The sequence below is a fragment of the Pholcus phalangioides genome, unplaced genomic scaffold (assembly GCF_987345545.1).
Source record: "Pholcus phalangioides strain wild (caught in Gottingen) unplaced genomic scaffold, Ppha-v1.0 ptg000014l_1, whole genome shotgun sequence".
NCBI lineage: Eukaryota > Metazoa > Arthropoda > Arachnida > Araneae > Pholcidae > Pholcus > Pholcus phalangioides.
Genome location: NW_028301607.1, coordinates 10,939,133 through 10,956,898, shown reverse-complemented (window position 1 = coordinate 10,956,898; position 17,766 = coordinate 10,939,133). Strand labels below are relative to the sequence as shown.

The window sequence follows — 17,766 nt, the reverse complement described above, 5'->3', positions numbered from 1 at the left end:
CACACTTCAATTATAAAATAGTTTTAAAAAATACATCCCTTCAATATTCAGTTTTAGAAATAGGAAGTAAATTATTGATAAATCATTTAAAATATATCGTAAGAAATTATTCCATTCATAAATTTTAATTAATTTTGTATTTGAAAAAAAAGAGTTATGGATCATCGATCGCTGGCGGTTACAGCCGTCTCAGTGCAGATCAAATATGAAAGAGGCGGATTTTGTGTATTTTAAACACATTGAAGTATTAAAGCACATTAGTTGTTTTAGAATTTAAAAAAAAAAAGATCGTGAAAGCTTATGGATACCGATGTAGTATCATTGAAACATGAAGCCCCGGTTTGTGTTGTTGTATCTTTTTTTCCTTCTATATTTCGGATTTGTAGCTGGGGGTGGCTCAGGGCTGTCTCGCCGCATGGACTGGCGGATTAAGAAAACGGGGGATTGCGCCAAATTTAGCGATTACTTTTTTTTTTTCACCAACTGTTCACCTTTTCGCTTTGATTCTTTAAAAATTTTTTCTTTGGTAACAATAGTTTTTTCAAAATAACCTGCTATATTTATCTATTTTATCACCATTTTCATTTCTTGTTATCGCCAGTGCCTTACCTTGTGTTTGTCATCATTGAAAATAACAAAAGCAATGCTTTCCTAGGAGTACGTTTCCTGCACTGTATGAAATCGACTTGTGCGACATCACGTACACTCACTAATAGGAAAAGCGGTATGACTTTTTTCCTACAGAGCGCAACACACAAATGTTTTACGTTGGGTGTGATTGCCTGACTGCTTCTGGGGGGGGGGGGGGTCAAATACATACACAGATGATGCACCATGCCAGGAAAACACAAACGTATAGGGTGATAAAGTAACACGTTTCGGCAGATGAAAACGTGGCACAGAAAAACCTGCTCCTAGGAAAACACGTCTTTAGCCCGAAACCCTGTTTGTCATCATTAAAAATAAGCACCTTTTATTGTTATTGCAATTTTTTCCTAACTCTCTGTTATGAACAACATCTGTTGTAATGAGATTCTACTGTACAATTTGTTTCCATAGCAATAATAAGATTAACGCAGAGCTAGAGCTCTTTCAGCTTCCACCATGATAAGGTCATGGCCGCTTTTGAAAGTCGGCCTAACTATAAATCAAGCATTCAACCTGAAATTAAATGCAATTATTACTATTGAAATTGATTCCAAATTGTAAAACAATCAAACCATGATTAATTGAGTATTCAAGTTACTTGAGAAACTTTTTATAAATTTATTTGTGAGAAGTAGGTGCAATACAATGCCGGGCTGGACAAATCCCAGGTCACCATGGCGGCTAAAACATAGGTATTGGCACTTGACATTTTCGGGTGGGATGCAGTTTAGACCCCTGGCTAACTGTCACCCCTGTTTTACGGAAACCCCTGATATGTGCCATCTGTGTTCCACAAAAGAAAGGTTTTACTGTATAATGATTAAGCAAAATACTTTGAATTCAACTATTTCCTCTATTTTATTGAACCTTAAAATATAAGGTTTGTATCATCCACATTTTTGGTTATCCAGGATAAATCCAGTCAATAAAATTGCTCAGATTATTGCGGGTGGGAAATTATTACATATTCAATGCATGAAAGTCAACTTGATTTTCTTATTGTATTGATATTTACTTGAATTTAAACTGAACCATTTTTATTTTCAGCAGTTTGTGTTATTTGATCTTTGCATAGTTGGTGCAGGAATGTTCGGCTCAGCAGCTGCCAGGTACGCGTCTTCAGATCCAAATGTGAAAGTGCTTCTTCTAGGACCAGATGAACCAAAGGTATCTATACAATCAGAATTCATTTTCAGTCTTTGTAGGTATGTACCAGCAGCACATTGACATTGATGAACCAGGAACATCCCGATTCACATCTCCAGGAGGAGATTTTTAAGCATTTCCCGAAGGATGGGGCTATATTAAAAGGGGCTTAATGGGCTATAGAGCTCAGGGCTGCAAGTGTGAGGAATGAGTGGTCAAGAAAATTAGTGGAATGGGAGAAGAGCAGCAGAACCATGTATCTGCCTCTGCCTAAAAAACGAGGGACTAGGCCATTGAGTGATATACAGAGTGACCTAGAGACCTTTTTTGACCCCTCAGAGCCTTTTTTTTATACATAATTTCTAAGGGGGGGGGGGAGGCCCTGTAGGCCTATTTTTTACTTATTCATCAAAGTTACTGATTTATTTTTATTATGTAAAGATATTTATAATTATTTTTTCAAATTTACTGTTCCCCCCCCCTTCCCGAAGCGGCCGCAGAGTCATACGCGTTGTTACTGGGGTAGGGGGGCCCAAGCTGGTTATAGCACAAGAAGGTAAATTTGAGGAATGAGTGGTTAAGAATATTAGACTAGAATGGGAGAAGGGTGGCAAAATTTGTGTAGCACACAGGCCACAAAATCATAAATCTATCTCTGCTGGGGCTCAGATTACTAGAACCCTCCCGCACTAACAAATTCACAAATATATTCTCCCTCTTGCACAAGCCCTAAAATTTCGCGTCTATGAGAAATCTTGCAGTTATGCCCCAATTTTTTTTTTTCGATAAACAATTTGTTTGTGAGCATCGTGGGCTCTGATACAAAAAAAAAGTTTCGGCAGGGTGAGGGACCTTCACTGAGGGTCTATGTTTACCAGACATCCGAGGTGTAGAAGATTGAAGAAGATGAGTGGGGAGATTATTTAATCCCTTGGTTTTGGTGCTCTTGTGAGACATAGATATGTAGTAATAGACATGTAGTAAAATAATAAAATGGATATGTAATAAAGAAAATTATTCTAGCAAAATTTCTCAAGAGCCAAGCTTTTTTTCCCTTCTTGAGGAAAAAATACACCAAAAATAGTTTTCCTTCTGACTTACTAATCCCTTGTCATGTTGGTAGGGATTGACACAGTTATCTGACACTTTCACTCCTTATTTAGACGATAAAGTGCAACATTTTGAACATATGACACGCATACCTCAGACATAATGAAAAGAGTTGATCAAACATAGTCAAACCTAACGCTGTCCTGCATGTGCTAATTCTTTGAAAATCCCTCAAAGGACTGTATGGGGGGTTTAGTGCCTATTGAAAGTATGAATGAATTATTTAAATATTTTTTCTTGTATTGTGTATCAGTGACAATAAATGTATGAACATTTATTTATAATGTATTGCAAGAGAAATTAAACATTGTATATCCATTTATAAGTCTTTTTTCTGTTTACTTCATGTTCATGACCTACTTGATCAAAACTTTTCTTTTATTACATAGGATGAGGATAGGCTTGAAAGAAACATATTTAGTTCTCATTATGATGAAGGGCGAATTATTACATCTGTTGACGAAAGTGAGATATATCATAATTTGTGTAATGGTCTCGAGAAAAGATATGTCGAGTTGGAGGCTCTATCGGGTAAGCTGAGTTGTATAATGCATGAAATAAAATTTAGGGCAGATTAATACACATTTTATTCTTAAAATTTTTTGAAATCACGGCAATTATTTTTCCAATTTGTGCTTCACTTTTCCTACAAAGTACAGATGACTGGATACCAAGCTAAGATAATTGGAACGAAAATTCTCATTCCTCTGTAGCAAATCGAACCACCAACCTCGCACTTTACGAGTGAGGTTGGTTTCTTTACCATTAGCTTCACTTGGTATCCAGTCATTTGAACTTTGTATAATAAGCAGAGAGGATTATCGTTTCATTCACTGGGTTCTTAGATAGTTCCAAAAAATACTAAGACTGAATCGTAACTAAGAATAAAATATAAAGTAAGAGTATAATAAAGAGGTATAGGAAACACAGCTAGTGTCTCGTAATTTGCTATTACTGCATATTTACATGGTTACTACTTATTGTAGAATTATAAAGACCTGAAATTTTCTAATGAAATATGACCTTTCACATTTTAATTTGTTTCTGTACATTGTAGTTGTAATTCACTCTTACTTGTGTGTGAGCCAGTCTCCCTTTCTGAAAAAAATTTGGGTAGGCTGTGGCAATACACAGTCACAAGTTCTTAACATGAATGCATTCACTAATTAATGGCTTATTAAAACGGCTTCAAGTTTTTTAAAATCTCCATAAGTCGTTCTACCCTCTATTTAAAATGATGTTTCAAAAACAATTTAGTCATATCTTACTTTGTTTTAAGAAAAAAAATTCAGCAGTTTTTTGGACCATATTTTTTTTTCAAACACTCCTTATTGACTTTTATTTCATTAAATTCTCGGAGAACTTGGCTAAGACACCTCATATAAAGTGATAGCAGACTGGGGTCCCAAGCTATATCAACTTTCACTCTTTGACACAGCAGTTTTTGTACTTTGGGGGCACTATTTTGTTATCCAATGATGTTATACTGAAATGAAACACTTATCAATAGAAAGTTTAAATCCTAATTTTTCCAATGAGATATTGAACATTGTCTTCACAGGTTTTGTATGAAAGTTAATTGGATTGAAAGTCTGACCTATTTTCCTGACGCTCAAAAACTCTGATGATTTATGTTTGTGACATTATTGTGCCATTAAATGGTATCATTTATTGAGATAAAATTCTTACCACTAAAGACTTCATCTTTCCCATGAGATATCAAACATTTTCTTTGCACGTGTTGTCCAGAAGTTATTGTGATTCAAATTCGGACCTATTTTCGGAATGCTAAAAAATTATGCTGATTTATAAGATGTATCCCTGTCAACATTTTGCCAAAGCATGCAATCTCGCTCTTCTATTCGAACAATCGTACGCCACACATACCTTACATGTATTCACAAGCCTTTTCAAATTTCTACCCTTCATAACATTATCAACCATCAGCTAACAGACCCCTGTCTATGCAGGTTAGAGTTTCAGCATAGAAAACAAGCTTTAACTAGTAGGATGAAAATGGGGTATCTCAGATCAGTATAACATGAAGTTGAAGGGGTGGCTCGAGAAAAAATTCTCAACCACACAAAACATCTTTTCGCAGCCTCTATGGAGTATATGACACACCAGTAAAACAACTCGGAAAATACACAGTTTTGTATATGCCACGCCGCCCGTGTGTGATATTGCAAAAGAAAATGCAGGCAATTTCATCATAAATATTCTTAGCCAAGGCTTATCAGGCTTGGAGGGAATGCATTCGCTCCACTTATTTCCCAAAATTTTCTGAAATAATTTTTCTTGACCCCTCAAATAGTGGTAAAATTACCCCTCAATATAGTGGTGTCTTGTATGGCCTAACAATGCACAGCCTTAATGCCGTGATCCCACAATGACTGGGCGTGATGCAGGGTAAGGTAATTTAGGTAAAAGATAATATAAAGTCTTTGTTCGGCATAAACTGCAAATTGCTATCAACAATCGCAGCTGGCGTCAAGAAAAGTCTGTACTTTTTTGGAAATTTCAAAGGAAGATGCTTGGTGGGGTGAAAAAATTAAGGGAGTTTACAATAAGTTCAATATAGTAGCTGTAGAGGACAATCTCTTTAATCTTTGCCTCTACGAAAGGAGCAGTCTTCCTTCACTATCAATTTCAAAATGTTTGAATGTTCCCTATTGTTGGCTAGAAGTACCTTCCATCATTATTCTATGGCCTTTGTATTGAAAATTGAAAACCATAAAAATTATTGCTTCCACGAGGACGATGTCTGGACGCAGTCATCGTGGGATCCCGGCTTAAAGCCACCTCTGTATGCATACATAGATTTTCCATTTCAATGCTTGCAAATAGAAGCCAATGGTATCTGCAAATGCATATCTTCGATACAAATCCTATAATTCCTCTACTTCTATTAATACCTATTTATGTGTGGCTTGCGTCCTGGTATTTGTGCATCAAAAATTTTCTTGGCCATTCTTTCTGTCATTGTTTTGAGTTATCCTTGTTCCTCTATTAATTTCTCTATTATCAGGTTTACCAATTTACAACCCGGTTGGCTTCATGTTTATTGCACCAGAAATGCACTTCATTGGAACTGATGTATTAAGGACTGCGGCAGAAAGAAATATTTCAATTTTGGATATGTCTCATGATGAAACAATTAAGAGGTACTTCCGTATTTTAGACCTCACGTACTTAGATCACAACTTCATATCAAAAATTTGAAAACTATAATTTTTTCTGAAGAAACTGCAATTTTTTTAATCTTTGTAAAATACTGTATTCCCCTCACATTAGCCGGCATGCCATAAAACCCAAGGGACACCAGCTTCTTGAATGTTGGGATCTGGTTCGTTCCTGGCATGTGGGAAAAAACAAGGTTTAATAAGGGTCATGGCATGCATTCATCCAATTCAGTGGCTTTTTAAAATAAAAATACGCAAGAATTATCCAGAATCTGTGACTTGAATTTCTTGGCATGATGGGAAAACTAATATTCTCGGGATGCTGTCTAATGGGGGGAATACTGTAATTGCCATAATTTTCGATGTACAATCCCCCCTGCTTTGTAGGAGTAATCCGTACATGCTGTTTTTGCTGCTTTTAGAGGAAATGTCATCCTATAATCCTCTTAGTCTTTACAATTTGCATATGATAACCTTTGGTTATCACCCTTATTGACAACAATGAAAAATAGCAAGGAATGGAAGACGTTACTTGTTTTATTTAAAAAGAACAATGGATTCTCTTGCACCAGGATTGGCAGGTTTTTGACGCATGGCAGTTTTTGACGGTTTAAACTGTCACGTCAAAAACCTCAAATATTGCTTTTCCATTTTTAAAATTCTCATTGAAAATACACACGTGAATTGTGTGTAATGTTTAAAGTGACAATGTTAAGTATTTATTCTTTGTTTAATATCATAGCTGCCAAGTCTCCCGAATTTTCTGGGAATCTCCCGAATTTTAGCTTCTTCCCTGACCTTCCGAAAATTTCTTAAATCTCCCGAATTTTTACGAAAATCACAAAAAATCCCTAATTGCCCCTAAAAATTTCCTACTTCATTAAAAAAAAAATCCCCTCTTATGAAAACCATCCCTAAGGAATTTCTTGTGGGGCATGAAGTCTTTTGCCTCTGTTTTTTTCCCTTTCCAAATAACGTCACACGTCGTAAATGGGGAAATTTCCTTTTTAAGAAAGTTTTACAAACCCTCTGATGGTATTAAGAAAGTTATTTGTCTTATCGTGCAGGGAAATAGCTTAGCAGTCAATAGTCCTGGATAAAAATTGAAGATTATGGTGACGCGCATGTGGTCAAAATTTCTTTTGTTAGTTACGTACGTGCGATATAACAAAACATGAATACCGATAAGCAAAAATATATTTAATCAATTTTAAAGATACTTATTCCCTGATGAATTTCCTTTCATCAAACGTTCCAGAAAAGGGCCGACTTTTCTTTTTTGTTCAAGTTGTGTTACGGACATAAACATCAGTCATGGAAAGACTGCCATCATCACCTATGTGAAATGAAAAAAAAACATCAAGTGTCACAAAAAGTTGGGGTTCTTCAAAAATTGACGGTGTTTTCCTTCATCTTCCAATGATTTTGGGGTCCTTCGCGCAGAATGTTTGTTCACAGCGTTTCTGATTGAACACAATATTTTTTTAGATGACCATTGAAGTTTTGGCCTCCAATTTCACTTGTTTTTTGCGTAGGAGTTTTATTCCCTACGCTTTAACTTTTATGTGTGGAAACTCGCTATTTTATTTGGAAAAATCCCTTTTGTATTTATTAGGGAGTGGTTTTAGCATAAAATACGGGTTCGCGCGAAAATCTCCCGAATTTTCATTTTCAAAAGTTGGCAGCTATGTAATATGATTGTAAAATAATTTTCTACTCCCTACAGAATTATTTTGGACAATATATATCTATTTTTTTCTGGTAAAATATTCAATTTGAATAAAGCATAGCATAACAGCTGAAGTAAAAACTATGGAATGATTTGAAATTCTTCAATTCAAAATGATTCATGACAAGTCCTTCCAAAATTTCTTCAACTGCTTCTGTATGTGTATGGATATAAACATCTGCTGTACTATTTTTATAACAGATCTGTGTTTAAAAACTCTTTTACACTATATATGTAATGTTAATTTCAGTTATTAAATTACCTAGATAATCATTGAGATATTTAAAACAATGTCCTTATTGTGCATAACGTTAGAATATATCTAGTAATCAAAATACTAAGTTGTAGGACTGAAATAAAGTAGTTATTTTTATCATATATACATATATTATATTATTTTATCTTTTAGTTTGGCAGTGTTCTGATTGTATATGATGCTTAAGAAATTCCTGTATCTTATTCTTAGTGCAAAAGTAATAATATCCATGCTTGAGACTATATGATATGGTAAATTTACTAGCATTTATATAATGCTATCGTTGGTTTACGAATTGAAGCTGTATCTGAATGTGCAAAACAATGCTTTGGGTATAAAGTCCTGCCAGCTATGCTTTGATTGAAAATACTCTTTAAAACTGTGGATTTTAAACAACCAACCTAAGCTATTTTTAGGTGAGAATAAATGAGTTTAATTATTGTATTAACAGATGTTATACAAGAATTTTTATATGAAATATAACTTTGGGCAGATCACAAAATTTATAATAACTAAATAGACATTCTATAACTCAGTAATTATTTCAAAATATAAAGCACTTTAATCTACGTGAAAGTAGGTGTTTTGTTATTTAACATATCTATCAGGTTAAAAAAGTATTTGACAACATTAACAATAAGTTTTTAACTGTTTCAATACTGAGATAGTTTCTGAAGCCAAAAACCTAACACTGATGCCTTATTACATATATTTTTAATAAACAGCTCAATTTTGCTTATCAAATTGAACACAGGTAATCAGTAGTTTAGACAAAATAAATCATAAAATTATATTTTATATGTTCTAGACTCTTTTTTTGCGTTGAAAAATTCAAAATTGCAAATTATAATAATTTTTTGTTCTAATTATAGTTATAAAGTGTTTAAAAATATAACATTGTAATATATTCAAAAAAGGAAGTTTTGCATTGTTATATACCTATTGTGTTCAAAACATTATCCAAAAGCATTCATTTAGGTTCTTGACAGTTTAAACCAGTTTTAGACACTTGTCATGTAAAAAACCCAACTCTGTCTTGCACTTATATTTTTTAGCTATCTATAAAAAAATGTATTTTTATGAATTATTTTAGAAAAATATTCATTTTACTTCACCCTCTGAAGGATTGTATAAAGTATATGATATAACTGTGTATTCCACTGTAGTGCTGACTGTACCATTATCTATGGCTGTGTATTATACTATACAGTAAACAAAAAGATTGTTTTTGTGACAAAATTTAAAATAATGCAGACAAATAAAATCTGCTCCAAGAAATTCAGATGCTTTGTTTTAATGTATGTAATATTTATAATGTGTAATATATTTTAACAAATATAAGTCTCCGACTACACAATAATTCACAAATTATTGTGCAGTCTGAGGACCTATGTTAAGGTCACTAACACAACAAGTTCCTATATGTACCAGTTTTTTTAGAAATTCCGGAGAGGAATGTGTATGAGATGCTTAAGGTCAAGTAGTAGTAATGCAGTAGGACCTCGATTATCTGAGCCTCAATTTACAGAGTTTCTGGTGGTCAGAAATACTTTTCATAACTTAATTTTTTAAATTAATGAAACAACATAAAAAATGCTTTTGGTCATTGAAAGCTGGTTCACAGAATGCTGCAGCATGCAACAACTACTATGTAAATTGTGAAGGTACAGACTTGAAAGCAGGGCCGTCTTAAGAGCATCATGGGCCCCTGGGCCAAGTGATTTTTCTGAGGCCCTACCAGGCAAATTCTCAAAATTTCAATTTCAACTAATTCTCATTTTTGTGAGGCCCCTCTCCTCCTGAAGCCCCTGGGCTGTGCCCGGTTGGGCCCATGCGTTAAGACGGCACTGCTTGAAAGGGGCTTGCCGAATTAGGAGATATCCTTGTGGGGAATGATGGAGCTGATTCAGGGTTAGTAGAAACTGCAGATATACTGCTAAAGATCTTATGGGTTAGCTTAGCCATTTTCACCATTTAAGGCTTTATTAATTTTGTTTAACCTCAAAATTTTTTCAGGTCTATATTTTCCAAGGTACGTCTCTAGTTCATGTTAGCTTGTATAATCGAGGCCCTTATGCATATGAAGATGTACTTGGAAAATAATGTAATTTTTTTTTTTAAAGAGTATGAAAAATCATATTTCATCCTTTAATGCCACCTCATTCTCTGAGTGTAGATTTCCTTTCCTGAGTATCAAGCCAAATGAAAGGACTTATTTCACTGAACAAGGTGGCTATATTAGTGCTAGAAACTTTGTTGCTGCCCACAAGAAAGTGTCTGAAGCAAATGGATGCACATGCCTTGCGGAAGTAGTTCACAAAATTGAGAAACATTTCCTGACAGATTCGACTAATTCCTGTGGTGGTATCTCTACGGATGTGTACAAAGTACGGTTTATATATTAGGAACGTTCAAATGAAACCTGTTGAAAGAACAAATATATATTTTCACTATTTAAGGCATATATATACATATACACCATATATATACATTAGTTCTGCTTGTGCTTCGTCTGAAACATTTTCGCTGTCTTCATGTGTAGACAAGTAGCAGTGCTTTGTAAGTGGATGGTGGGATTTGGGAGACGTCCAAGCAGAAGCAGGGAGTAGAATGTAGTTTTAACAGCTGAAGTGGGGGGGGGGATCACCGGCCAATGGAAATTCATTAGATATGAACACTTTTTAGGGATCAAAGATAGCTGTTGTTGATTGCTCAGTGAGGGAACATCCAGCTAACACTAAAGGTTTACTAGTCTTATTTGGTAGCATACATAGGGAAAAAGGTGGGCGTAAGAGGCCTTTCCCCTGAAGCAATTAAAAATTACACAAATATTTGAAAATTACAAGTGCTGCAGACTCTCACTAATCTGGTAGGTATCAGACCAAACTGTGCCAGATTACTGGAAGTAGTTTAAAGAAACCTATCTAAATAACATTAACTTCTGCATGGAGATATGCAGTGACATGTTTTCCCATTCTAAACTCACACAAAGCCTGTCTAAACGATGGATTACTGAACAGGCCAGATTATCGCACTACCAGATTATAGAGTCTCTACAGAATTGGAATAAAATATCTTTCATTTCTGATTAAATCAGTTTTTCCCCCCATTTCAAATGCTGTAGTTGTGAAAGTGTTGAGAACTTGGAATAACTCTGGAAGAGGTCTCATGATCAACTAGTGTGCCCCCATCGAAAGTGTATCCTATGTCACAATGTGAAATCAAAGCAAACAATTCACGGAACATTTATCACCTGACAAGTGAATTCAGTGGTTCTGTTGATACTGTGCACAAAGCTGTCTCCATGACATAAAATATTAGAAAGTATGATATTCAATGGTCGCCCCCCTCCCACCCCGCTTACTGTACATTGGAAAAAGGGATAGCTCTCAGTTTTCGTTATTTGATGTGAATGCCAAGAAATCCTGTGGGGCATATATTTGCATTTGATGATTCTAATGGTGTCATTAATTTTGAGCTGGAAGGAAAGTCTGCTGGTGCAGTGGAAGAACAATGATTGCATCCTGTCAAGACATTAAAAGGATTGGTTGGAACAGAAATCCTAATTTTTCATTGGGAATGTCTTAATTGTTTGTGCCTGTCTCAGTGCCACGGGTGGTTTTTTTTTAATACAGTGAAACTTTTTATGTACTGCAGCAATACTCAACATAATGACAATCCCTTTACAACAGTGGTTCTTGGAGCACCGGTTGAGATCTCGAGGAAAATAAAATAAATCAGTAAATTTGATAGATAAATAAAAAAAGCCTACAGTGTTCCGCCATAAAAAAATATACGTAAAAAAACTCCTCAAGTCACACAGGGCTCTGCCATAGAAATTATATTCTGAAAAAGACTCCATGAGTCAAAAAATGTTGAGAACCGCTGCTCTACAACATTTTTTCCTTGGTCCGCAGAATATTTTTATATTGAGATTTCACTGTATTTTTCGAGAAATATCTACTTCTTCTATCTGCTTGTGCTTTGCTTTCTTTTTGTTTATTGCCTTAAAAATTGGTAACAGATTTCATTCGCATGCACCTTATATAGTCGATACTCGATTTTAAAAACCTATATAATATTACAAAATTGTCCTCTGGTCCTCTAAAAATATGTCATTTCTTTAAACATCTTTCTCATTTACAAACTGATTGAGGTGTTGATATTGAAGAAAAGCATGTGTGTCACAAAAAAACCAAATTTTACAGGACAAGCAAAACAGTTTTTAGGTGTGTTTACATATGAAGTAAACTACATCTTTTGACAGCTGCAGAAACTAAACAATTCTTCCTAGCGATTTACTTGCTTTTCCATGCCATTGACATTATTTCTTACTATTTTATCCCCAAAAAAATATTTTTTTATTTTTTTGTGATTTACATGCTTCTCCATGTTAAGGCCTCAATCGTTCATGTCCATTGGAATTTGTAAAAATAAGCATTGACTGCAATATGTGCTCGAAAGTCCTAAAATTTAAAAAAATAATTAAAAACCTCAATTTTTCCCGTTCTCTCTCTTTTATATTTCTAATACCTGCGTTCAATTATATTCATTTTTGAACTCGTACTCTTGTTCGGGCCAGTTATGCATCTCTTCACCATAGCTTTTTTTTTCTTTTGTTTAAAATTTGGAACTTGATCAGTACATCTCTCACACTATATGCATGGATTGATGTATGAAAAATTTATTCTGATATATCTTATTTGTTTCAAACATAGATATTCACAAATAACGGAAAAGTTTTCCATAGCAAGCGAGTTCTCATCTGTACTGGTGCATTCACTAGTATACAACACTTGTTGCCAATAGCAAACGATACCTCAAGAGATGAAACCAGTGTTCCTGACATCACTATCTACAAAGAGACTGTAACCATGTTGAAAGTCGCTGATGAAGTTGCCAAAAATTTAAGGTGAAACACAAGATTGGTTTTTACTTGATTATTTCATTATGTTCATTCATTTTGATAGCGAAATTGCATTTCATGCTCGTGTACACTTTTCATTCTCTAAAATAATAAAAAAATAATCGAAATGACAGGTTTTGAAAGTAGCTCGACAATAAGAAATTTTCCAAAACCTAACTCAAGTACAACGGCTCACCATAACACTGAAATCTTTCAGAATTTTTATGGTATTCAACTGTGATTTATATATAAATCGCATTTTATAGTTCACAATTAAATTTAAAAAAAATGAAATTGATATCTTTTGCGCATGCATACTTAAAAATGATTTTCTTTGAACGCTCATATTTTTCTGAATATTCTATGCTTTTTGTTTCAAATTGCGGTATAATGTTTTTGTCAAATATTCATTTTTGTGGAAAAATTCATGTCATAGACAAAAAGCAAGATGAAAATTGGAATTTTTAGAAAAAACCATTTATATGTTTATGAATAGTATACGTTCTGCTTTCATGAAAATGCAAGAAAAAAAAACCCATTATGGTTGTCATAGCTAACCGTAATTATTATAGTTATTATAAATGGCCAGCTTTCACAACAAAATATGGCCCAAATCATAGAGAATACATTTTTAGGAATATATATATAGGGGGCCAGAGAGCCAAAGCATGACAAAAGCCTGATTTTCAGACATTGTCAACTGGGCTGGCCAGTTTGCGAAGTGCTGACTTCAGGCTTTGGCAGTCACATACACATTTATGTATAAAGACATCAAATTTATGTCTAAAGTACCAAGAAGTTACAAAATATGAACAGGAGCGGTTTTTAGTATTAATTGGTGTTTTTGATGGTATGGTGGGGGTAGGAGAAGTGAACATTTATAGAGCTCTGGTCCATCCTGCTTTTCTATTATCCGGCCCACCCTTCTGCCACATTAGGCCAGATAGTCTGGATTTTACCATATCATGTTGAAGTTTTGCCTGCTGTCTTTGCAAAGATACTTTTTTTCAAATGAGAGATCAGCTTTCAAAGTTGGAAAACCGTAGAAAACTTCTTTAGCCAACCACCATTAACCCACTTGATTCCGTTAACCAGTAGTTATATACTGTACCAATGGTTTCTTTTTTTACTTGAAAAATTATTATTTTCAAATTTCCTTTTTTTAATTATTTGAAATAACTTTGCATTTCAAAATCTATGAATTCAATTCTGTAAATACTTCCTTAATACTGTCAATATAGTGCAATGCCAACCATAGCATGTTATAGGAAAGATGGATTGAAAGACTGCCATATCGGAGTTTACATTTTGCCGCCTATAAAATATCCTGACAGTAAGTGTTGAGGTTTGTTTATTTTCAACTTTTTTGACAAACACATCTTGATTTTTGATTAGATTAATCCTCAAAATTGCACAAGTAGTAGTAGGTATACCTCACCATCCGGGCCGCCCTAATCAGCCAAGGGGCTTGGTGCGAAATTAGTAGCAGACCCAGAGGTATCTTAACAATTTCGGGGCCCCTTACCCGGCATCCAAAAATTCATACATTATTACGGAAATGCTGAAAATATCCATACAAAGTATAGACACAGTTAAATGTGAATTAACACAAAAATTAATGAAAATTGTAACAAGAAAAAAAAAATTTTTTTCAGTTGATGAAAGAAATAATTCCAAAACTAAGAAAAAATTAGAACTTAGTGAAAGAAATTATTAATTATCAATGAAAATTTAGAATGATGATTGAAAGAAATAATTCTCAAAATTGATGAAAATTCAGAATTAATGACAGAAATAATTTCAAAATTAATGGAAGAAATAATTTCAGAACCGATAAGAATTCAGGAATTCAGAATTTATGAAAAAAGTATTTCAAAATTCCATAGTTGAAGCTGAGGCACCTTGTTTACTACAAAAAATGTGTTTAATGTATATTTTTTCACTTCTATTACCATAAAAGCGGGACCCTCAAATCAAAGGTGCGACGGCACCTGTAGCACACCTGTAAGGGCAACTTGGCTCTCCATACTCCCAAGAGAAAACTTCCCCGTTTTTTCTGTGAATCGCAAATATCCACTAAGAATGCAGCAGCCTATTAAGCTCAGACCTACAGAGAGCAACAAGCCTACAAAGGTACAAATATTTCAATCATTACACTTCACTCATAGTTTGAATAATAGATGGCAGCATTATAACAAGCATTGTTCAGAAACAAAAGTTCACATTAGGTTCACAAGCACAATCCAACATGTACCAGTCCATTAGAAATTCCGCAGAGGAATATGGACGAGGTGCATGTATGGTTCAGTAGTAGCCTATTAAGCTCATTGTCAATCAGTGACATAAACAATTTTTGAGCTAAAACTGGTGGTATTTAGGTTATTATTGTTTTCGCTCATGTAGAGAGGTGACTGTAATAAATTTTTAATTTTTAAAACGCTGTCAGGAGAGTATTGGAACGACTTATGTCCCTTCTGAGCTTCAAGTATGAATAGTTGTGCATAAAAAAAACTCTCTTGCATGTGAATTTGTGTTTACGCAATTTGTGTAAGCATTATATCAGATGAAAAATATTGATTTCTTCTTTAATTTTTGTAGATAGTTATTATCTGAAAGTGGGTCACATGAATAGCTCTGATGGAGATGTTGCAGAAACGTTGGAAGAAGTCAAGCAATGGTACTTGAGCGAAGGTGATCCACACTTGGTCAATGGACTCAAAAATATACTGCTAGACTTACTACCAGGTATTTTTTTTTTCTTTGATAATCCTGGAAAGGTTCAGTGAGGAAAACTGGTATATTAATGCAAGGAGTCGTGATCAATGTTTGGCTTCTTTCTACATTGATGAAAACAAATTATTATTGCTGTAGTCAAACGTTAATGACATCATATTTCAGAATACCCTGAAAATTAAAGCTGGGGAAAGGATATACTTTCTCTTTTAACAAATCAGCAGAAGATAATAGTGACAAACTGAGAAGTGAATATGCCTCCTTCCCCAATATTTCCAATATCTTCACACTAATGAATGAAGGAGGTGATAATTTTTGTTTGCTTGGTGGTAATACTGACCCGTGGCAAAGTTTCAGATCACTCAAGTAATCTGCAGTATAATTTCGCATTACTCAAGTGGCCACTGCACATTTACAGATCACTAAAGCGGCCTGTGTCACATTTACGGATCTTTCATGATTTGCAGCGTATTCAAAAATTGCTTAGCCCTTTAAGCAGCATAGTAGAAATCACTAAATGCCCGTCAAAATGCCATACCTTTTTTTAATGAAGTGGGCATTCTTCCGATTTCCAGCTGGTGCAAACCGAGGGGTATAGGGAAAAGTATTCCATTGAAAAATCAACTTTACAAAATGTCTAGACTTGTCAATGCTAAAATAAGAGGTATTAAAGGAGATGAGATATCTTGCCAATGTGTGCCCCTTAAAGGGTTAAGTGATATGACACAGTAGCAGAGCTCTTAAGTGGCCTGCGGTGGTTCTGCATCACTTAGGTGATTTGTCAATAAATCTCTATATGACTTGATTGTACATTGTTTCTTACGTAATCATGTTTTGTAACTAGTGTCAATATTATTTATCGTAGATTTGCAAGTAATCGATGTTAAAGGTGCCACTTGTGTCACATGCAGAAGTGAAACAGGTTTACCTTATATCGACCAGGTTAATGAAACTTTAACTATGGCTGTCGTTGGCAACGGAGGAGGTGCAAAAATTGCTGATGAAGTTGGTCGAATAGCCGCTGAGCTCAGTCTGAAAGGGAAATGGGTTTTTCCCTCATCGAAATCAATGTTTTCTACTGTGTGGAAACGTAATGCTGTTTGAAAAAATAAAAAATTCTTTTATTTCTTTTATCATGAGTATTGATTGTTATGATGCATCTGTATTTCTTTAATCAAATATATATATACTGTATATCAAGGCTTGACAAGTAGAGAAAAAAAAATCAACCAAATACAGGTGGTGTTTCAAAAAGAATCATCCGATTAAAAAACATCATAACAATTCAGCTTTTAATCCGTTTTAATCAGGGTTAGATCACGTACCAGTCAATAAAACAGAACAATATTTTCTGAGTTACTTTACTCGTAAAAAGCTTCACTGAAGGATGTGAAAATGATAACTATGGCGAAGGGGGGATTGGCGAAAACGGTAAAATAATAACGATTCACAATCAGAAAATTTTAGTGAAACTAGCTATTTAATTAGTTGGTATACTCAATATAATTAGTGGTTCCGGATTTTTTTCTAATGATGATTCGTCAAGTCACATTTTCACACAGAATTCTACATGTTGCAATGAAGATTTTTCGTTTCTTTGTAACTGCAATTGCTTTTTATCGCGCTGAAACGTTAATAAATTTATTTTACTTTTTTATACAGGAAAGATTTTCACGACTTTTTATTTATTCCCGCCTGCATGAGATTCGCGCAGAACTTGGTCATTTTTTCAGATGAAATTTCATTCGAGGGGGCCCTTCTTAGTAGAGACGAAGCAACGAGAATAGCATACAATCATATCGGTAGGCTTGAGTTGGGGCGATGAGAGAAAAAAAAAATTTCTGTAGAAGGATGAGATCACATAGAACAAAAAGTTTGAGCAGCTCTGATGTAAATCCTTGAAAGCTTCTAAATTGGAACTGTTTTGGGGGGAAAAACCTCAAAATTGTTAGCAATACTTTTATTTAAACGAGATGAATCAAATGAACAGGACGTTGTGCAATTAATTGTTATCAGCTTCAAAAATCGCCAAGTTATACGTTCGGTGAATTTGGCA

At 34.4% G+C, this 17,766-nt stretch overlaps 1 protein-coding gene across 2 annotated transcripts; it reads left to right on the top strand.

The window, feature by feature from the left end:
- The first annotated feature begins 185 nt into the window (after positions 1-185).
- LOC149078131 (uncharacterized) lies at positions 186-16,843 on the top strand. Of its 2 annotated transcripts, none has more exons than XM_089241718.1 (9): positions 186-339; positions 1,699-1,815; positions 3,294-3,435; positions 5,933-6,068; positions 10,248-10,458; positions 12,790-12,983; positions 14,219-14,310; positions 15,576-15,722; positions 16,576-16,843. In XM_089241718.1, the coding sequence occupies exons 1-9, from the start codon at positions 301-303 to the stop codon at positions 16,812-16,814; spliced, it is 1,317 nt and encodes a 438-aa protein (XP_089097844.1). In that variant the 5' UTR covers positions 186-300; the 3' UTR covers positions 16,815-16,843. The 2 variants fall into 2 exon arrangements, with proteins under 2 accessions (XP_089097844.1, XP_089097843.1); XM_089241717.1 differs by having other exon boundaries at positions 190-339; positions 1,696-1,815.
- Positions 16,844-17,766: the final 923 nt, after the last annotated feature.